Consider the following 23,138-nt stretch of genomic DNA (forward strand, 5'->3'; position numbering starts at 1 on the left):
TGGGTCCGTGCCAAGGGACTCGAGCTGGAGCAGGGGGACACAGTGATGGGAAGCTGAAGGTTCTGAACATGGGACTTGGCTATTGTTTGTCTTCTGGATTAATTTTATTTGTCTCAATCCAATTCTCTTGAATAAGAAATGAATTCTAGTTATTCCTCCCTCCCTTGGTTTTTTTCTACATCTTTGGGGGCTTTTCTCAAAATCCCATTTCTCTGCTCTCATTTGATACTGGATTTTAACATCCTTTGGCTGCCTGGGTTCAAAATTCACTTCATGGCTTGAACTTTCTGGTTGTGCATGCATAACATTGATTATTTCTGTGATAATCTAAATATTACGAGAAAAATCTTTTGCACGCATACCAAACTTGTTAAAAATCGGTAAATGCATTCAAATCCATGGCAGGTACTTTTAAGATACCCTAGATAAATCACGTCTTGAAGGTTCATCCTCCCACATTAGTTACAGCTGAAACAGTGAGTAGCCAGTTACCAGTTTAAAAAGGGTTCAAAACTGGAGTAAAAGGTATATGCAGCCTGATGCTTCTCAGCACGTGATACAACATTTTTCACACCGAGATTCTATGCACAAACGTAATTTCACTAAAAAAGGCCTGTGACTGGGATTACGTGTCTGGATTACGGATGGTTCAGATCCTCCTCCTGTTTCTCACGTGGGTATTATAAAAAGAAAAAAAAATCCCTGTTGAGATCCACATTACGTTGCCAACGTAACATCTCTCCAGTGAATGTTAAGATATAATTACCCTGTAAGGAATGATTCCTATTAAACATTTAATACATTTCCCTCTAATTGAAATTTAAGCCTTTGGTTGTGGTTGGGTGTCACTAAAGATGTGATTAAACATAAAATATGTATAACGCTTAACTCCTTTTGGGGTGTTGGGATAGCTTCCACTAAGCAGCAAACATAAATAATTTCTTTTGCACTCTCAAAAGTTTTTAAAGTAGCTCAATTTGAGGCTGGTACAGGAGGATCTCCTTCCTCAGATGAAAGGGAATCTTTCCCCAGCCTCCTCGAGCTCAGCTTCGCCCTCCGCCTTTCTGCCCCTTGTATCCTGCTCCCTCGCAGGGCTTCGTGCTGCCCCAAACCTCCCCCACTGCCTCCTGCCTCTCCACATTCCTATTCTGTGTCCTTGCTTCTCAGCCTGTGCTTCCAAGCCTTATGCAGAACATCTGCCATGAAGGTGTAATGGAGAGAAGTGTAGATTTTCCTTTTACGCCCGTAATCTGAAGGCGAGTGAGCTGAACGTGCCGAGCGTCAGCAAGGATACCAACAATAGTCCTAAATCAAAAACTTGCACGTATTAATATATCTTGTTCGTAGCCTGAAAACTATCCCTTCTCTGAGTGTCATCTGTAAACACCCATGTAATTCCACACTTACCAAAACTCAGACAAAGTCTCACAGAAGTACCGGCAGCTGGTTTCCCTGCCCGTCCTTCCTTTCTTCAAGCAGCACAGCTAACCAAATTTTGACTGCAGCATTTCTCGCCGCCACCTCTGCCCGGCCCCCTGGGACATCCGTGCTCAGCCCACTGAGGTGGCCCACCCTGTGGCAAAAATAAAACCTATGAACGTCAGGAGTGTGACAGTGCACCTCCTCTTGCACTCGTCCCCCTCCCCGAGCTGCTCTGCTCTCTGCGTTTTACCTGCCTTGAGCTGCTTGTTTGTGCATAAAAGAAGTGACAGAAGTTTGTTGCATGGTTCTTTGAAGATGGTCCTAATATTTGAAATAAATTAAGTCCAGAGAATCACTTTCAAAAGTGGCTGAAAAAGAAAACCGGCTGTAAGAATGTGAAACAAGTTAGTGGAGAAAACCTCAGCCTCAAGGACAGCTGACCATGTTCCTGGGGTTGCCTTAGACAAAAGGAGTCTCAGAGTGGAGCTTTCAGCAGAAAAAAAAAAAAAGGGTGTAGACTTCATGTAATCCTAGGAGTCTGAAAGCAGCGATTGTGTGAAGAGAGCCCTCTCCTGCCGTGGCACGCAATGCCCATCAGGCAGTTCTGCGGGGGTTTCACAGCCCACGGATGGGGCGGATGCGGGATTCAGCGCTGACACGTCTGGCTTCCGCAGGTTTGGTCACTGAACGTTGTGGTGGTGAAGGGCCAAACCCCACCTTTGTAAGAATCCCAGAGCCTCATGTGCCTTCTGCTTTTCTCTCATTCTCTCCCCTCACACACTGCGACAACCCGTGGTTTAATGCTGTGTTTTCCCTCCCGGCTGCAGCCCTGGGTCAAAGCTGATGTTTGCTACTTGCTTTCATGTGACTGTGTTGAAAACCCTTGAACACAACAGGAGAGGAAGACCATCTGGAATAAGGACCCAGCTACACTCAAGCCATCTCCAACACCAGCAGTAAGGTGACAGCCAGAATATGGGCTGGATTTTCAAACCCCCAGAGGAGGCTGCAGCACCGGTGGCTGAAAACAAACCAAACCCCACAACCCTTAGACTTACACATGAAACTCATTTTGCGTGCAAGCTACTGAGGAAACGACCCAGGATCTCCTTACCTCTGCTTTAGAGACCACAGCTCAGCCTCAGAGCAGCCTGGTGTCAGCCTGCAAACGTTCCCTTGGCGCACACCAACGCCTTTGCAACCAAGTCACTCCCACCAGATTTAGTTGCTCAATTCTTGTGAACATTAATTAGAAACAGCCTGTCTCTACATCACCTTGCTGGCTTCTGAAGCGCCCATCCATAAGCAGAAATCACGGGATGAGTCTAGCGAGACCAACAAACCAAGGGACAGGGGGCTTGATGCTCAGGCTCTGGCCTGCAGGGCCAGGCTAGAACTTGAGATTCACCAGTTGTGAACTTGGGGTGTCACTGGAAGAGATACAGGGAATGGAGATGGTAGGGCAGAACGAGGCAACACAATGGAATAATGCTCCTAGCATCCCCACGCACCAAGATGGAGCGCTGGCCTCCGATCTCATCAAACGCTCGTGAACCTGTGCAGGGCTCACAGGAATCGCCAGGGATTCTCCAGGGAAAATGAGCCCCAGCTTAACGGAATAGCGAGGACTGCAAGCGTAGAAGAGAGGGATCCTAACGTAGACGCAGAATGAGCAGGGACCCCTGAAACCAGGGATTTTCTGTAGGCAAAGGAATGGACACAAAGGAGTTTGGGAGTGCCAAGGTCAAAGGGAACTCCTAAGAGCTGGCAGAACCATTCCACCTTATCCCAGCACGATGCAGAAACCAAACCAAACACCTTACTGCAGATGTCTCAGTCTGGGGCCATGGTGAGAATCCGGAGCCACGTTCCGCACATGGTCACACACGTCCCTATCAGCAACCGCAACACGGCGGACAGCCAGGATGCAGGAGGCATCCTGATCTCTGCTGCTCTGGGAAGTGCTGACATGGGAATGAACCAATGCACAGACCTTCAAAGAGAGAATTTTATGGACAGTTTTATACACATACACAAATATTTTAATATAATGGTAACTGAAATGTTATCCATGTTCTTAGTACTGTCATAATTAACTAAAAAGATATTTTTTTAAATTTTGTAAAAATGACATATTTTACACATCTTCTATTTACAATTGCAATATACTTAAATGTTATAAAACATCCACTCTGACCTTTAAAATATATGTATACTAGGACTTAGTATTAGATATATTATAATTTATAGCAAACTTAGGGTTTGCTGTGTACCTATCTGTTCAGTGGGAATTTCGTAATCAGCCTGGCTTGCCAGAGGCTGCTCAAAACCAAAAATCGACAAGAAAAAAAAACAGGGAATGTGCAAATATTGGGGCAGGCAAAAAAATAATAATAAAAAAAATTCAAACTTGCAGTTTCAAAAAATAACACTGTGAAGACTTCCAATAAATTAAAATCATAACCCACAAATCCTTTTCCTGGCATTGTCCATGATCAAATTAATTTTCAGTACTATTAATGTAAAAAGAAAGAAAAAAAAAAAAACGAGGAACAAAAATTCCCAGCCATGCCAGATGTCCCCGAGGCCGTGTGCTTCCCACGTTGCAGTCAGGCGTCAGGGTTTGCCGGGGTGGCTGCTGCTGGCACAGAGGAGCTGGCTCTGTTGATGACTCGTGAATAAGTGCGCTCCATCCCTTGCTGCTTTGCTGACTCCTCCTTGTATGCAATCTTTTCACAAAAACAGAAAGAAAACAAAATACACAACAGTGAGAGAGACCACAGTAGTTTGGTGTCTGACGCGTTCATTGTCTAACCGAGCATTTCCCACTCTTATTGGTTACATAATGATGCTAAGGATCTGACAGAGGACATGGACCTTTGCCCAGGGACCCAGAAATGCCCAGAGGCTGCAGTGAGAGGAAGGATGCTCTCTGAGTCAGGGGATAAATGGGGCTGGGGTCACCGGCTTCTGCCAAGCGGTGCCTCACAGGGTTCCCTGAGCTATGTTTCCCTAACAACTCTCACACAACCGAGGAGCAACACCTACATTTCATAAAATCAGCAGAAGCCTGCACTAGCACCTACCGACCAGCCCCAGCTCTGCCCACGCAGTTGTTTGGGGCACGCACCATCCCCACGGAGCCTCACACACACGGCAGCCGAAAAACGATGTCCATGGGGCTGGGTTTGGGCCAGTTGCCAGGCTGGCTGTAGGCAGAGCTGCACTCCCGGGGAGGAGCAGTGGCCAAAGCTTGCTCTACCCCATCCTTACACATAGGTTTTACCAAGAAGAAGATAATTTTTTTCTGAAGTTGTTCTTTTTAGCCTTGGTAATAGCTGTTTTTCCTACCCACTTGTATAAATACAGACAGAAGATATGCCTTCTTCCGTGGGGCTCTCTGTTGGAGCAGCAGAGCCATGGGCCATCCCCACTGGCCACGCAGCCGGCAGGGGTGGAAGAGAAACCTCTCCCCTTGGCAAAGCTGCAGACATAATCCTACGCCATCAACCCCCAGCGTACAGGCAGGGCTGTGAGAAGGGGACCACGCTCACGGGACGGGGAGGCTTGGCTCAGTCAGTACCTTTCTACACTTAGAGAATCACAGAATGGTTTGGGTTGGAAGGGCCCTCTAAAGGTCATCTATCCAACCCCTCTTCCATGGGCAGGGGTGTCATCTAGATCAGGGATGAGGCACTGTCCCTAGCCCTTCCATCCATCCACTTTTGCTACTACTAGCACATGCTTTTGCATTAGGAGACTTGTCAAGCTGCCCCATCGCCCCAAGTTCATGCGTAGGATGCTAAAGAACGTATGTCTCAACGCTGCTCGGGGAAATGCATCACACATATACCTTGTCTTGTTGCCCCCACCCTCCCTTCCCTTTTTTTTTTTTGTTAACTCCCTGAGGAAGGGAGTCATTAGATGTGAAACTAAACAAACACACCAAGTAGAGAAACAAGCAAGGGAAGTACATGATATTAAAAGAAAAAAATAGATGTAAGAAAAATGAACATACCACTTTTGGCTATAGTATTGAGGGAAATGTTAGACAGGGAAGAAGAGAAGCTGTATAAGCAAGGACCATTACAGAGCTGTCAGAAAAGAAAAACAAAACAAAACAAGAAGAGAAAAACACATGGTGATGAAAGAGTCACTGTCAGTGGGTGAGCAAACAAAACCCTCTTGAATACGACAATGGGAAAGATGGCAAACCTAACTGGTGTAAAGCACACAGCACAGTTACAGTAGAGCCTCAAGCTTTCCAACTGCGAGACAAATATTTCAGCCACAGTTTACAGCCTGTGATTTCTCTGAGGCAGCGCCCTGCTCAGAAGTAGGGAGTTCACACATTCATGGCAAGAGGAGTACAGTTTTCCTAAAAAGCCATGCTGCCTGGAAATCTGGGCTGTCGCTTGTAAGGCTGCCCCAAGGGCAGCAAGGCTGGTTTTCAGTGAGGACTTTCAAATTCAGATGATTTTGGTTAAACAGATTGTGACTTCTGCTGGATGAACTCTACACATTAACACTGTTATGTACAAGTCATTTTGTAGTATTTAGTCTTTTCATTTACATGAAGAAAACTCAGAGCTCACTGATACAGAGGTGTGAGTATTTCATAGAACTCAAGAAATATTTTATGAATGCTGAAACTCATTGATGTTGACCATGCATCCTCAACACTTGTGGGGAGCAGTAGTTCACACAAGACGTACGGTACTGCCTGTGCACATTGACTGCACGGCCAAAATAACTTTCGAGGGACAGACAGGAACGCTGAGTAACAAATGATACCCTTCACACCTACATACTTAATATTAGTTATGATAAAATTACTGGAACGCTTGAGGTTCAGAAGTCTTTATACACCTAAACAGGAAGGGAGCACAACTCCGAACAGCAGCCACCACTGAGCTTGACACCCCCGCCACCACACACCAAGCCTTCCAAGCACTTACGCAGCTTTACACCCTGTGAAAGACCAGCTCAGTGCCACAGTAAGAATAACAATGGCCCAAAATTTCTGGTAAATCCTTATTCTCCTCAGATGTGAAGCTGAGCAATACAGTGTGGCCTAATGGGGTGCCAATTCATCACACCTGTGAGGTGTCATCACGAATACCAATGGTTAAAGAGGAATTCTGTACACAAACAGTGCCCGTGTGTGCTACAGGCACCTGGGAACGCAGGAACTGCTAGAGAATAAGCGTTTCACAGATGCAGTCCAAGGTGGCTTACACACAAGCATGCAGAGAAATAATTAAGCACGATTTCATTTGCACTTTAGTATGCAGCATCACTGAATGTTTGAATTAAAGCAGAAAACATAATAAAAAAGTATCTGCATAGACACAGCAATAGAAGAGGTGTGCACTGAAGCCAGTTCGGTATTGTGGGGTGCATTTCATATCATATAGCCACGCATGCTCATCCTTCCGAAGCTGCTAACAGCTGAAACAAGAGTTTTAACATGGCATGTGTTTTGACACTGTTCTTAAATATAAAAAAATAGAAAAGAAATAACTCTTGCTCTGAAGGCTGAATACAAATAGAAACTATAAAGATACCTCCTCCAGTTATAAGCTACATCTTAACAGCAATTTACTGTTTTAATTAAACACATCACAGCTGTAGGATAGAGCAAGCAAAGCATAAAACACTAGTTTAACTGATTATCTTTCTACGCCTCTAGACCTCAGTCTGAATTTAGCCTCATGAACCTCCAACTTTTCAATATGTAATGAGACAGGCAGACAACAAACCCCAGTTGATCAATCAGGTTCATTACAAAAAATACAGCTGGACTTAAAAGAAGAAAGTGGGGGAGGGGGATCAGGGGGCAAGGAGTAAGATGTTTTCTCAGTGACTGTTGCACTGCCAGGTTTTTCTTCTAGTATTTTGCTCTACAGCTTCATTTGTCACTTAGGTGTCAATTAGCCACCCTCATTCAGCCCAACTGGCACCAAAATAGGTGATCTAACCTGTTCATTCATAACTGCAGAGAGCTCGCTGAGCATATCCTTATAATGAGACTTCATCTCTCCCTGATATTCAAATTGGTCCTCCTTAATAAGGCGTTCGTTGACATCAAGAGCGTGTCCACATGCTTCTGCAAATTGCCTACAAGCACAAAACCACAAACAACCACCATACACATTATGTAGCAATGAACAATACCTATCCATCTGTTTACCCACACACACACTACTGTACCTCTTCTCCCTTTTGCAAATTACACCTTGTTAGAAGTGAATTTCAGAACTCATCCTCGGGTCAAGGGGAATGTAGGCTACTAGGAGAGCTGACTTGGGAATGACTTGTAAGACAGGGCAAATGCAGATGTAAATTAGCCTGGTTCAATTCAGCCCGATCTCATGTCACACCTACTCATCCTATGCAGAGGGTGGAAAGTGTAAACTTAATGTTTACCTGAAGATTTCTTTCAGAAGCTTAACTTGGTTATCAGGATATCTCTTCGCATTTGTCTCTTCAAGAAAAGCTCTAGCATAGGCCATTGGTCCAGCATTTACCTGGGGGAAAACCACACGGCTTAGGAGCAAAGAACAAGCAGTTTGTTGCCACCCTGTCTTGCCCCTCAGGAACTGGGCTCAGGCAACCGAGCCTGTATGAAGAACATTGCATTGCTCCTCCTCATCATCTGGATGAAACCTGAAGAGTTTTACTGAAGAAAAGGGGGTGGGTCAGCCTCGCACAACCTCTACGTCTCTGCAGGCCTTTCAAAGTCTCAGCTAGTTAACCACCTAGAAAGTTATACGCCTGAAGACATTAAAATGTGGGCACCAGAAACAGACACACATCAGTCCCAACTTCTAAACAGGAAATGCCAAAACTAACGCTAACAAAACTCCTTTAAAGTATCTGTATGCTTGGCTGTGTGATGGGCTGCATTCTCAAACGACACGTGATCGTCTTGTTAGAAAGGTCTTAAGATTTATTTAGAGAAGGTTTGACTGAAATAGTTGCATTTGGACATAAACCCAGCAGTCATCAACATCAGTGGAAAACTTTCCATTCTCTTACATTTTTAAAGCAGGCTCCAACAGCACTGGAATACAAGTTATGATCAGAAATACAAAATAGACAAAAGATGTCTGGAATGATGAAAATCAGAACAAAAATTTAGATGGATGCACTGAAAAGAAAAAAAAAAAAGGCAAATTGTCATTACCTTGACACTGACACTTCCTTGGAGTTTGAGCTGCAGTCGGATCATGTCCACTTCTTCCATTGTACACAGCTGATTGAGCTCTGATACCTTTTTGGACATCTCATCAATCGCTACTTCAATGGGGTTCAGCTCTGTGCTGGTCTGGCTTACGACTTGAATACGCTTCTTCACGTAGGGAAACAAGTGGCTGGCTGCTCGTGAGCAAGAAATGTATCAGAGAAACTCAGCCAGCAAGAGAGCGTTAAGAAAGCAAGACAATTAAGTCAAAGTGTTGACTTTCGACTGCGTCAATCTCTTTATCAATCTATACAAATTACGTTTTAATCACCAAATGAGCGATAGTGGCGCAGCAGGTCCAAACTGAATTCTGATGTACCGGGCATGGGAAGAGCATTCCCTTTTGAATTCACCACTGTTTGCTACTGAGCTCTGTCACATACACACGGTGAAAAGCTCGCACCGCTCAGGTTTCAGAATCCACAAATGTCAATCTTCGGAGTTAAAGCACCAAATGCTAAGCCTGTACTGAACTTCAAACAGCTTGAAATGCCCCAGCAAACATGTTTCAGGTTAGAGGCAGGAGCCTCTAGTTCAGCTGTATTGGGTATCGCTCACCCACAGATGAACTATGATTAAAACATCATTCTTGAAGGAAGCAGTTACTTTTAGTATTCAACCTAAATATTGCTACAGAAGCTGACAGAGGAATTACTCATCATTACAATCCCTTCCACCCAGTCAAGGAGTCTGGCAAAGGTACAGTTACGGTGCATCAGGCCTCATCCAAGCTAGCAATCTTTTCCCGATTGCCCTACACGCTTTGGAAGGCCTATGCCCTCCTCTGGTGAGCATCTCCTGCCAGTCAGCTCAGACCTAAATGAGCTCCAGCTTACAGGCTGGCTGTCTCCTTGGAGAGCAGGAAACCCAGGACTTACAGAGCTGGAAGCACAATGCAAACCGGGCACGGCAGAGAGACAGGGATCCACAGGCCGCAGCCAGAGTGCACTTGGCCCCTGCGCCAGGCAGGCCGCAGGCTCTGGAGCAGAGGTGCTGAGCAGGTGTTGCTCCAGCCACCCAGTCCCTCTGCCCAAGCACAATTACCTCCCACTGCTCCTCCAGTCACACCAGTAAGCCTCGCTTACTTCTCAAACTAAAAGCACTTCTTTTTATGTAGGAAGGAAATGAAAACATGACTGCATTGAAGGCAGGCAGGGGAAAAAACCAAAAACAAACAAACAAACAAAACCCCCCCAAAAAGAGGTTTCCTTTACAGAAAAGCACCGAGGTGAGGCAGATGCCAGAGGGAAGAGCAGGGAGAGGAGAAAGTCATCAAATTCCCACCTAACGCTGAAGATGAAGCCAGGCTGAGAGCACTGGGAGCTGAAGACACAGCGTGTAATAACCCAGGGAGTATGTTCTGCTGGAAGAACAGCCCTCTCTGTTTTTGCCAGACGTACCATAGCAGCTGCTCTTTCAAGTCAGTGAAACTACCTGCCGCAATACAGATCTGAAAACATCTACTGCCGCTCAAGCACTTAAAAAAACCACACACCAGCTACTCCTCCTTTCTTCTTCTTACAAGCAAAGCTGTGTCATGTAACAAGGTGCCCCCAGACATCAGCGCCTCTTCCCCGACTTGCCAGAACAAAACTTGCAGGCGACTAGGCCTGTACTGTAAGCAGCTTTCTTCACTTTGCCCTTTGGGAGAAGCTAAAGTCAGCAGGGAACTGGGTTTTCTGTCACTCAGGAGCCTTTGCTGTGAACATCAGCCTCCCCGCTCACAGCTGCCCGTGAGAACAACGTCTCCATCTCAGTTTCTTCTACTCCCAGCCAAAATTCAGACAGGTCAGGTGTCAGTAGTAGATTCACACAGGATGCCTCTTTAAAGATATTTCAACCATGGTAAGAACTGAAACATTTTCTGTTTAATATGACTCAGTAAGAACAGACACATTCAGTGCTCCCCGACATTCCTGTCTTAAAACACTGATTTAGTCCACTGAGATGAAATCTTAAAAAAAAAAAAGTATATAATGTATCTTGCTCCCATTTTGAACAAAAATTCATATCTGCTAAGTTTTCCTCTTAGCAGAATAGGCACCCTACTTTGTGTTGTCTTTGACCTGTTTATTATTAAAAGAACAACGGTTCTGAGTGCTAATCTGCCTCCAGCAGAACCACTCCCAAATTGCAAGAACTCCCACTGCCAGAACAGTTAAGATGTGAGCAATAAGGCAAAGGAAGACAGCTGATGACTCCCCAGATGAAAATAACTTTCCCTAGGACGGTGAGCAGGATCGTAAGGAAGCCCATACTTTGCCAACGGGCACACTGAAAAGATCACTCGTCGTTCTGCACAACGCGCGGTGCCCGCCGACGGCAGAAGACCTGGCACGTGAGACGTGCCGCTGGGCTGAGCCGGCAAAGGCGGGACGGGGGACAGGAGCTGCCTGAGCAAACGTACTTGTCAGGATGGTGCGCCTCTTGCACTGCTCTTCTACGCCTCCGTGCTTTTTTCCTGAGAGTGTGAAAGGTGTCTCAAACACAAACCGGTTGATGTTGTGATGCATTTCAAAGTCGGTCTTTCGATCTTCGGCTTCTTTCTCTTCAAAGAAAGGCGTGACATACGTCACCTGGATATAAGCGTATTTTGGATCCAGGTCTTTGGGGTTGACCTGTGTAACAGGGGCAAACAATAAAATTCTGTTTAGTGCGACGAACTGCCAGGGCACCCATTATATTTCTGATGCTTTTATCTATCATGGCAATACCCATTTAAAACTGACACTTCCTAATACCACAGATTAGCACAAAGATATTTAACTAGGAGGCCCCTAAGAACAGCGAGACTTTTGAATATAGCCCATGGCAAAAGTGGATGAGAGCTAAATGAGAGAGAAGAGAACCTGCTCGGCACTGCAGTGATCAGCTGCATGCTCTCTGCAGGCATACGCTGGCATATGCTCTCTTCCCGCTGACTGCGGTGCCCTGCTGTATGGCAAAAGCGGATGAGAGCTAAATGAGAGAGAACCTGCTCGGCACTGCAGTGATCAGCTGCATGCTCTCTGCAGGCATACGCTGGCATATGCTCTCTTCCCGCCAACTGCGGTGCCCTGCTGTAACCTTGCCGTTTCCATACAGGCACCTGCCATGCCGTAAGGTGAGGGTCCTTCTTCGCTGGTAAAACTAGGTTGTAGCACTTTGCACACACACTGGGTTCACACTCATCTGAAACACAGCGCTCTCAACACACGAGCTGTGCGCTCACCTCTCCCCCTCGCGCAAGAACCGCACGTCTTTTGTACCTTGTTGGAATCCTGGATGATCTTCACGTTATCTATTCCAAACTTGTCTGCATAAAGTTTCATCAGCCTCTGAGAGATCTCAGACAAGCCGGTTAATTTGGGTTCCTTATAGATATATTCTTTACCTTCCTCTTCTTCAAAAAACCCCTGTTTGGCAAGAAACGGAAGGATACAGTGAACACAACAAGCAGGGCAGAGGCTGAATGAGGTGCTTACATCGGGAATCAAGGTTGCCTGTGTACCCACCAGAGCCTCCAGTGTGCCACTTCCAGCACCTAAGGTAAAATCTTACCCCTCTCCGCTCCCAGCAGACACACACCTACATGTCTGTGCTCCTACTGGTTTGGTACCTCTGACGTTACCCGGGAAATAACGCACACACATTTATTCACCTAACAGACCCAGTGGTTTGAAGACTTAAGTGCTCTCTTGAGACCGCTGATGTGTGTATGATGAAAAAACCCTAATTAATTAAAAATTGGACATTAAAAATTCTTTACATTTGGTTAAACTGACTGTATCAGAAGCACTGTGCTAACAGAACACGAGTGTAAGAGCTGTTTGTGGGATGCCCAGCCCAGCCCGGATCATGCCTCCTCCGGCACATCCGAGCTGGGAGCTACGTGTGGAGGCAAAGGCCGGGCACTGCGCAGGGCACTGCTGCCCATGGCAGGGCACTCCTGCCCGCAGCAACGCGCAGGGCCGCGGCATGGGGAGCAGCGGTGAACCCCTCTGCGTCTGTCCAGGGCAGCTGGGGGGAACTCTGGTGGCATCCTGAAAGGCCAGATGGAATTGCAGCACTTTCAGAGACAATTAGTAAATGTTTTACATTTGAAAGTTAAAAAAAAAAACAAGAGACAAAGACACCCAGACTGCGCCCCTTTGCAAAAAAGCTCAATCTTGTCACGGTTATTTACTTATTACACCGGATGGACTTGGCAGAGCTTTAATAAAAGCCTCCACTGAAGAGCTGAACAAGAACCTGTCAGGCTTCAGAGGCAACACCGACCTCAGAAAATTAACCCAGCGTTGCATCGCGTGCAGGTGAGACACTCAACCCCAACGTGAGGAACACGGACTGGGACAGCTAATTCTGCAGTATGCCTAGGCAACTTGCCGTCTGCTGGGAAAGAAAGAAGTACCAATAAATGAAGCCACAAGATACCCCCAAAATCTCTTGGGGAGGTAGTCATGCAAAATCCAGCCTTTTCAAGTTGAAGCCTATGTCAGCTTTGGCCTCTAAAACGATAAACTAGGCAAAAAAAATATACAGAATTAAATTAAATTAGCTGCAAATGTCCGTGTTTGTTTAGGAAACCCCCACCTCTAAGCCTTATTTCAATAGGGATTAACAAATACGTGCATCTCTGGCTTCTGCTTCGGTGAGGACAAGGGGCAATAAATCTGTCTTTTAATTTGGCAAGTGCCAACAGCAACGTGGGCATTACTGGCAACCAATGACTAATAGCAACAACAGCAGCTTGTCTGACAGCGTCTTAATGTCTCACAGTGACCTTCTAACATTGCAGAATGTTTAATAATATTATCAATTAAACTCCGTAGGCATACGAAGAATTTCACAGGTAATTAGAAAACAAATCTAGAGCTCAAAAGCTGACCCCATATAAACATTTACTGAGCTGGGCAGGCTATTGACTCTCTATTGATTTCACCGAGAATAGATCTGCAGGATCATAACCTGGTTTCTGCTCTTGTTTCCACTGAAGCAAAACTGCTTTATGTGGGAAAACCTCATTAGGCTCACACAGCCACACTCAAACATGCTACTGAGGATTGCTTCTGTCAGAAACCATCTGTTTTCTGTTACTATTTGATGTTTTCAACAAAAAACCCCTTCAAGTTTCTAAATTAATCACATAGCAAACTAGAATATAGTTCATCCTCTTAAATGCTGATTCTGTATGTTTGCACGCTGGAACACGGTGCCAAATCTCTGTGCTGATGCTGCATGGCACACTAAGATGATATCTGTATTAATGGTTGTGCATTAAAAAACCCACAACCACCTGAAAACAAACAACTAACAGATTTAATCTTGTCTCTAATGCAAGGGATGGCATTTAAGTACATATTCCCTACAGTATTTCAGCTGACAAGCGACAAGCAGAAGTTAATTGTGAGCTATAAATAATCATGTCTGCCATATGCTATGTCTGGCAAAGACTACCGAAAGTAAGATTAAATACTTTTTAGGAGCCAAATATCCTCCGATTTCAGGATTTTAAAATATTAAGCAGCCAAGGTCACGTTATCAATGCATATCCCCAGATTATTTCAGACTGGCAGGTTTTGCCCTGCAAGAACACCTCAGCCTTACTGATGAAAATTACTCTACAGGGCAGCTGAGCGTGCTGGAGGGGAGGTGACCTCCTGGACAGTACGTTATTTGTTTCCACTGAGCTCCCATGTGCTGTGTCAAGCTGTGACCTGGGATTGTCACAGTTGGAGTGCTGAAAAGGCCCTTCTCCCTCTCCGTACACCCTTGGAGCTCATAGACTCTGCCTTTGCTAGAAGGATACATGCCATCCCCAAAGCTCATGTGCTTAGGTAAAACCACCAGTTTTGCTTGCCAAGAATTAGCATTTAATGGATTCTTCCCTGTCCATACTGAGTGAGCATCACCTCCTACGGCAGGTGAGTGCTTTGCACTCCTTGCAAGGAGGCTAAAGGTGTTCTATCACATCTGCAGAAGGGGACACAGCCTGCTTATCACTGGGCAAATCTGCCCTCCAAATCCTACTGCTTCTTGCACGGATAGAATCACGGAATGGTTTGAGTTGGAAGGGACCTTAAAGACCCCCCAGTCCCAACCCCCCTGCCATGGGCAGGGACACCTTCCACTAGTCCAGGTTGCTCCAAGCCTCATCCAGCCTGGCCTTGAACACTTCCAGGGATGGTTCATCCACAGCTTCTCTGGGCAACCTGTCCCAGTGCCTCCCCACCCTCTCCGGGAAGAACTTCTTCCTGATATCCAATCTAAACCTCCCCACTTTCAATTTAAACCCGTTACCCCTTGTCCTGTCACTACAGGCCCTTGTAAAAAGTCCCCCCCAGCTTCCTTGTAGCCCCTTCAGGCACGGGAAGGTGCTATAAGGTCTCCCCGGAGCCTTCTCTTCTCTAGGAAAGAAAAATCCCAGCTCTGCCTTTACTTAACACTGCTCTGAAAACAAGCCTTGAGCATCTCTGCTGCTCAGCACAATATGAATTTTCAGCTACTCAACATATTTAACAGATTTATTTATTTTAAATTTAAGAAAGATCTTGACTTCTCAAATCACTCTTCTGCAGGTAACACGATAAACACTGGCGAGTGTGGCCACTTGGTGGAGCAATGAGATGCTGTCACCAAAGGCCCTGACAAGGTTTGCAGTCTAAAAGAGCAGCTGCCATGAGATCCGGCTCTCTGAACTGGCAAATAAAGCTCCCTGGTGAAAACAACTGCCTACATCCTCCCTAAGGACTACATTCATTCAAACCATCCTTCCAGAGGGTCGCTGCAGCAATGCAGTAACCACATACTCTCTCTGTCTTTCCATGAAGAAGAATGGTTTTCGGGTGCAGCTGCAGATTTTCTTTTTTGCTAAGAACCCACAAAATTCTCCCTGCAAACAGTATTTGCAGTATTCTTTTGTCCTTTAATCTTTCACTGGAGTTTTTGTTTCAGATAAGAAATGGCAGTGTTCTGTTTTTACAAAACATACATGTATATATTTATTACTGGCACAATTGATAAAAATGTTTAATGAATAAATGTGTATATGTAATAATACGTTTTTATATGTCTGTGCTTACATATATATCTACCCACAGGTATTTTACAGAGCAGTGTATATGCAAGACTAACAAGAAACCCCATCCCTGCAAGTTTCCCTCTGTGGCGTTGCCTTTGTAAAGCAGAGCGAGTCATGTTGCTTTACACTGGTTTAACGGCGTAATCCTGATAAAACCTGCAACCGTTAGCTTTTGGGAGGACATGTGCAAAGCCTGCCAGAAGCACAAGAAAAAGAATTGCTTTTAATGATTTAAATGAACTGGCCACCACGACTGCTCTCAGCACGGAGGCCTGCGATGCTGTGGGCAACAGAAGGACCAAAAGGCTCCATACCTTTCCATTTGCACAGCCAAAATGGAAGCAAGTGGTGCACGGGGAAAAAAGAACTGACAGAAATACATAAAGAAAACCTTCCAAAGGGAAAAATACGCAGGCACAACCGATATATGGAAACAGACTGTTCTCTCTGTCTCTCCTTCCAGGTCAAGCTTTGTCTGTAGCTCCCACACCTCCTGTGGTGCTTTGCGTACTCCCTAATCAGTGCTGCACCCCCACTCCGACTTTCCTTGGTATATGAGGCACAAGTGATGCTGATGAGAACGATCTACCTTTAATTATTTGCACACTGCTATAAATAATTGTCACCACGCCTCTGCAAGGAGCGATACAGAGCCATCCCACCTTCTACCATGTAAAGCAAGAGGAAAGGAGGGAGCTGTGCTTGTTTGCATCTAGAGCTCGGTGTCCGGGGGCACTAGCAACACGCAGCGATGAAAAAGTCAGATGCCTTAGAGCACTGAGGCTGTTTAAATGAAGTTGCCCCTGTGGCACTGGCAGGAAAGTCACTGCATTGTAAGAAGAGATTTTAACCCAGTTCGGCAGAACTGCTGCAGCAGAATTGCCCACTCACAAGTAGCTGCTTCTGGGAAAGCCCTGGCAAGAAGTTGCAAGTAGGGGAGTCCCATTTCCCCCTTCTGCTGTCACCATTTTGAGGAAGGACTCGCCATGGCCCTCTCAATCCCAATTTGCTTGCTCCTTCAAGGGACACGGCGGCCACCCCTGCCCAGAGCGCTCCGGGTACCACTGCCACAGACGGCGCAGGCCAGGGAAGCAGGCTTGCATTCAAACAGCATCAGTGCTACACCGAGGTTGTCAGCAGAGGAAGACGGGGTCCGATCCCACTCCCAGTGAAGCTGAGAGAAACACTGTCACTGAGGTGAGATGAGGCAGCACTGGGCCCCGCGGTGCACACACAACACAACAGATACAGCTTGGTAGTCTGGGCAACTGAACAAACAAAAATTAGTCTGCAGGATGCAACAATGAGTGAAACGATGTTATTTCATCTGCCACGAACCAAAGATTCCAGAGCACAGGGAAGTTAATGTTAAGTAACAGTACAGGGAAGGATGGAGGACGTGTGAGGAGAATTAAACAAAACATGCAAAAGAACTAGACTTACCACAGCCTTGAATAAGACCAAAAGGAGAAAAGAGCAAATTTCTGCATTAAAATCTAATTAGCAAACAGAATGATTCACATCAATCTGTTGTTTACACACCTTATTGTTTTAGAGCAAAGGAAATTATGTGCTTGCCAAAACCAGGTCTTAAGAACATGCTGGATTGCTGCACTGGTTTGCAGTGGAAGAAAGCACAAAATAATGCTTTGAGGTTGCTGAAGCACAGCAGAGGGAATAAAACTACTCTACGGTATACTGCACAGAATCAGAGGTGGCCTGAAAGCAGAAGTCAGAGTCAGCGAGAAAGACACCAACACATCTCCTGCATACTGCTCTGCTTTAAGCTTTATTTGAAGAGAGGGCCATATACCAAAGAGATCTCGTCTTATTTAAGTTTTGCTCTGAAAAACCCCACCCTGCCTCACTCTGTTTGGCGTGATGAAGTCAAGAACGAAAGCTGACGTACACGTCTGTTCCCCATTACACCACTACACCCAACCGCAGCAGTTTACAGACGCAACCGAGTGTCTCTTCACTGAGTGAAATCCTTGGAGTCTGACCCATGAGGCGCTCTCTCCCCCATGATTCACTGCCAAGCGTTCCCCTGTTTTAGCTTCCCTGAAACACATCAGGATTAGAAGAACGTGGCTGAAATCTGGGAATCTGTGGAGACAAAAGAACACAAGTCGACTCACCTGCCCATAAAACGCCACACGGTAGTACCGCCCAAAGAGCCGTTTCTCAGAGTTCACTACTTCTGCAACCTTCAGGTACGAGCGGTGGATGTCGTAGTACAGATCAGACAGTCTCTACATCAAGAAGCAAGCAGAGCGAGGGAAGGGAGAGAGCGTGAGGACTTTGGGAAATGACACAAAGGCTCCACGCAAGCATGGCTTCTCCTAACTGGATTAGCAAACCTTTGCCAAGACAGCTGCGCGTGCTAAGGTTTAACCCTGGCAGCAGTGGCTGGAGATTCGTTTCAAGGTTTCTGTCAGGCTCAGCATGAAGGCAAGTATCCCACCATCACACAGTGGTAGGGCCCTGCTGAGAGGTCACAGAACCCCGGTGTCCCATGTGCAGGTGAGAGCAGGGTGCCAATAACCCCAATCAGCTCCCTACCCCATACACAGACATGCCGTCCACAATTCCCACCGAAAAGCACCTTCTCAGGAGAGTGAACAATAATTTCAACTAAGTTTAAGTCTGAGGACCTGCTTCCTCAGTGCACAGCTTATAGCTACCTACCTCTGTGTGTTGGTTTTTACATTTTAAAACCAGAAAAATCAGTAAATGAGATTATCATCTGGTTATCCATTATGTATGGAAATTGCGAAGTAAACATGAAATTAGGAAATCCTGGAATTGTGAAGAGATCACCCAGAGAGATCATCAGTTTCTAAACTTAAATATCACGTCCATGTGCTCTTGGTTTAAAAACATACATAAAAATTCACATCCACTAGCTAACAGAAGAGGTTGGCTTGAATTTTCTTTGTTCATTTACTATTGTACTGATGCTGAAAAGAGGAAGGTTTTAGAAGGTTACTAGAGTTTTTAATTTACTCACAGCAGAAAGCATTAAAGAGAAATTGCAGACAGGAGGAAAAAAACTTTCCTTTTGAAGAAAGCACTTCCGCCCCTCCCTAAAAATTTTGGTCTTTACTGTTGTCTTAAGATAATAATAAAAACCCCCCACGACCAAACCCAACTTACTTTGAAGTCCCTCTGCTTCTCAAAAACAGCAATGATAGGCTTGTTAACCTCAGCAATAAGCTCGTATCTCTCAGACTTCCACAGGTATTCAACGCACAACTCCAGCTGCTCCACAAGAATATTCTGCAGTTCCACAAATGCAAATAGTTCAGTGACTCAGCAGCTGGTGGCATTTAATTAATACCAATGCAGCAAAAGGACAGACCCACTATTTAATTTTTGTTCTCTGTCTTCTATATTAAGGTTTATTTCAATGACACGATGATTAACCAGGTATTGGTGACCTGGCTCTTCTATAGATAAAAAAACTGAAATAACAGTAACATGAAAATACTTGAATACTGGATGCCTCATTCAGAAAAATAGGTTTACTTTGTGGGCTCCCCCTGTTCTAACTTCCAGCTCTGGTACTTAGTGTTCTGGTCAGCTAAACACAGCCATGGCAGTTCACTCAAAAGCTGTGTGCCTTTTAATACTGTGTGAAGTCCACTCTCACTGTAATTTGTTGTAACATGCACGGGCATCCCTTAGAAATAACACTCTCTGTTAATACAGACCAAGTGTATAAATGTGAGCGCTGCTGACCTCATTATAGGGCGTATCTTGCATCCCAGAGTCTTCCTTCATAGCACCTTCTTCTTTAATGTTGGGGGTAATGCTCAGGAAAGCAGGCCATCCCATGGAAAATAAGCCTTGAAGTGCAAGTCATCACATGTCAATTAATGACGGAATAACCACATAACTCAAAAAGTTACTGGATGCCATTAAAACAGAGCTGATCTTATTTGACTGGATGGGTTAACTTCTTTCACAGCACAAGTGATGAGAAGCACAAACGTAACCCATTGAATTTATGAGACCATTACACATTTTCTCTGCGATACAGATCCGCTTGTCCAGGTAAAGGGCAACTACAGCATTTTCCTGATGCGATCTTTTTCCTCTCTTTGGCATTTGCGTCCCTCAGCCATAACTACTGGCAGTCCTTGCAGATCTATGCCTGCGCCGCTCGCCTATCCAGAAATTCCCGTGGAAATTACAGGCTGAGGCGAGACGGGTGCCGTGACTCCCACCCTGACCCCAGACACTTCACATCCCACGCTGGGACCTGTGCTCACGCCACCCGTCGGGTTTCCTAGGCGAGAGGGGCACAGTTGCCCGGGGCTTGCTGCAGCTGAGGGGCAGATGGCAGCTCCTGGCAGCTCCGGGGCACGCTGTGCCTTTCCGGGGCTTGAGGACAGCCTGGCAGCAGGTCCCCTCGTCCTGCCCAGGGTCAGGCGGGTGACCACAGCCCTCACCAAGGAGGTTTAAAGCGACCCACGAGTTCTTCACCTACGGTGATCTGTTCTTCATGCAAAGTATTTTACCACTACTGAGCCATCTCCAGAGTGTTGCTCTTCACAGAAAGCTGCTTTCTAAAAGGATGTATTCATTCACCTCACACACAGACACTTCCAAGTGCTTCGGAGAACCATGGTCTTTCCAAAACTAACAGTTTTCTCTTCCCCAGATATTTGCCCTTGACCCCAGAAATCGCTTTTTGTGAAAATTGCCAAAATGTCTCATGCTGAGAATTATTTTGAAATACACATTTCATAAACTACATAACCAGTGGCATAGAAGCATTTAATAATATAAGCCTGCACTTTATTTCTCCAATAAGCACCACAGATTAAAAAAAAAACCCTTTATCTACACTGAGTTACATATGGATAACCAGATATTAATTCTGCCCCCGTGCCCTCCCAGCTTTGGATAGTCAAGGAATTGGACGTGGATTTGTGTGCTAAACACCAATGGAACCGAGAGGGATTTCTGTTGCCGATGAAGAGCAGACCGCTCCGAGGCATTCTGAGCAATTCATCAAACCAGCCAAAGAGCATCGGGAACGTAACATATCACGTCGCCGACATTACTTGCTTGCTATTACAGCCATCAGCATGCACTATAAACATTTGGTAGGTACTTTTCTAGATCAACTGGAGAACAGTAATTCGATTCCCTAATTATGTTATTTGACCCATAAACAGGCACGGTTAGAGCACTCACTTCCTCCATTGTGAGTTGTTAGTAACACATTACTATCAGAGACTTGACCATCTTCCAGGAGCATACGTGAGGTACAAATCTTTTCCATTTTCCAGTAACCTATGATAGTGTAAGATGGTATTAGTACACTGCTACTGGTATGTGTTAATACATGCATATTTAATAACAACAGTCTAACAAGTGAAGCATTCTCTTTCAGCACTAGCTTACTAAACATTTAATTACCCCGCTTTACACAAAACACACACCTTCACTGTTCCAGTGCTAAGACCAGCATTTACGATACATTTTAAAAATACACTACTTGGGAAGAATTCAAGCAGCTTTAAGAATACTTTACATATAAGGAAGCAAAGCAGGACAGCCCAAATTTATTTTCAACAAGCTTTTTTTTTTGAGCTTACCCTTTCTTTTCAGGTACTCCGCAATGAGAGCAGCGATATGAATGTAGCACATCGCAGCCTGCAACGAGAGAGCAAGACACATGTACACGTTCAAGTACACCGTATGACTTAGAGCATACGTGTGACAAGGAGCACATACTTTCAGCACTGTCAAGTCACGCTGCAGAAAAGGGAAGGTGAAATTAATATGACCATTTAAGAAGATAAAGGATTAAATAACGAAATCCTTCTTGAGTGTTAATTTCACTAGTTATCTTAGGTAAAAGCATAGATTTGCTCAAGAAAACTGTTAAGGTTACTCAGTAAATAAGATACTCCTGGGTTATGCACTGGAATTTTGCAGCACTCATTTATGTTTTGATGACAAGGACAATGCGTTAGAAACAAAGCTCCTCTCCTGTGCCACAGCAGGGGAGAAGAAAACCCTTTATGTAGGTTATGCACTGCTCATAACCTCATCTACACTACAGCAGCCTGTTCTGTTTAAATATCTTTGATGTTTACAGCCTCAGCTGCTGTGCCTGTTAGGGTTAAGGAGCAGAGATGCTAAGGCGATACCGACCTGAGCTTTCCCATCAGACATTTTCAAGTCTTGCTCAAGCACGTGTCAGGTACCCAAAATTAGGCAAACTGGGATAATGAGCACATCACATCCCTAGGTGCTTTTCAAACCTGTCTTCCTCTAATTTTAATCACATGAAAGACACTGTATGATTCTCTGAAATCACTACTGTTGTCTTCCAGAGCCCTTTTCATCAGAACACCTCAGCCTACAGACACATGGATTTCCTGTTCACTGATTCACATTACCTCTGATAAATCTCCATTCCTTGCGTGAATCTTGGCCATGCTTTCAAGCCACGTCCTACGTAATTCAGGTGTGCTGGCGTATGAATTCGCTAGACTGTACTGCAGATCCACAAGCATCTCAGGGTCCTTCTCATGCTCCTTCATCTGAGCTGTGGCCATTAAAACCGTTCTGATGCGTTTGGTCAGATCCTTCACCTCTGCTGGGAAATTAACGTTCTTTGGGAAAGAGATAAGCAATACATCACTAAAACCATCCGAAGAGCCACATGCAGCACCCCTCCATGAGCTGAACTCCTGCTTATGGAAGACCTTCTTCCCCTTCCCTAATTCATAGATTCATAGAATGAATCATAGAATCACAGGATGGTTTGGGTTGGAAGGGACCTTAAAGACCATCCAGTTCCAAGCCCCCTGCCATGGGCAGGGACACCTTCCACTAGACCAGGTTGCTCCAAGCCTCATCCAGCCTGGCCTTGGACACTTTCAGGGATGGGGCATCCACAGCTTCTCTGGGCAACCTGTCCCAGTGCCTCACCACCCTCTCCGGGAAGAATTTCTTCCTGAAATTCAGCAGGCTAATTCAGCAGGCTTCGAAGCAGAGCCACACTTCCCCAGGACGTACACGCTGTAGGCAAATCCCTGGTGTGGTTTTACTGGCGTGTCACAGCCCCTCCCAGATACCCCAGTCACTGAGCTGCACCGCGGCCTGTAGCCAGCAACTCCGGGGATGGCTGCAAACCCAACCTCTTGTTCCTCGGTTGCTTACTGGATCCAGTGCTGGATTCTCGTAGGCTTTCAGCTGATGAGCAGTGCCATAGATGGTCCTGCTTAACTACAGGCACAGCATGTTTCACCGCGGCGAGTGAAGCCCAGCAGTCTGGCTCCGGGCCCTCTCGCAGTGCACAAGATGAAAACAGAGTCCTCGCATTACTCACGTCAGCTGTTCTCAACATACTTAACCCAGCTCTGCGGTTTCTCTTTTTCAGATGGG

General features: G+C 45.5%; 1 protein-coding gene across 1 annotated transcript in view; it reads right to left on the minus strand.

Moving 5' to 3' along the window:
* Positions 1–3,687: 3,687 nt before the first annotated feature.
* DOCK10 (dedicator of cytokinesis 10) overlaps positions 3,688–23,138 on the minus strand; it is a gene marked incomplete at its 5' end in the record, with an annotated part of 35,211 nt that continues 15,760 nt past the window's right edge. Inside the window, 13 exons of the mRNA XM_010156822.1 lie at positions 3,688–4,151; positions 7,404–7,542; positions 7,852–7,952; positions 8,612–8,802; positions 11,076–11,286; positions 11,917–12,063; positions 17,172–17,177; positions 17,867–17,980; positions 18,885–19,007; positions 19,470–19,576; positions 20,934–21,032; positions 21,338–21,395; positions 22,148–22,363. Coding sequence (XP_010155124.1) covers positions 4,032–4,151; positions 7,404–7,542; positions 7,852–7,952; positions 8,612–8,802; positions 11,076–11,286; positions 11,917–12,063; positions 17,172–17,177; positions 17,867–17,980; positions 18,885–19,007; positions 19,470–19,576; positions 20,934–21,032; positions 21,338–21,395; positions 22,148–22,363 — 1,632 coding nt within the window. The remainder of the gene's footprint in view (positions 4,152–7,403; positions 7,543–7,851; positions 7,953–8,611; positions 8,803–11,075; positions 11,287–11,916; positions 12,064–17,171; positions 17,178–17,866; positions 17,981–18,884; positions 19,008–19,469; positions 19,577–20,933; positions 21,033–21,337; positions 21,396–22,147; positions 22,364–23,138) is intronic.

Source organism: Eurypyga helias, unplaced genomic scaffold (assembly GCF_000690775.1).
Source record: "Eurypyga helias isolate BGI_N326 unplaced genomic scaffold, ASM69077v1 scaffold37858, whole genome shotgun sequence".
Lineage (NCBI taxonomy): Eukaryota > Metazoa > Chordata > Aves > Eurypygiformes > Eurypygidae > Eurypyga > Eurypyga helias.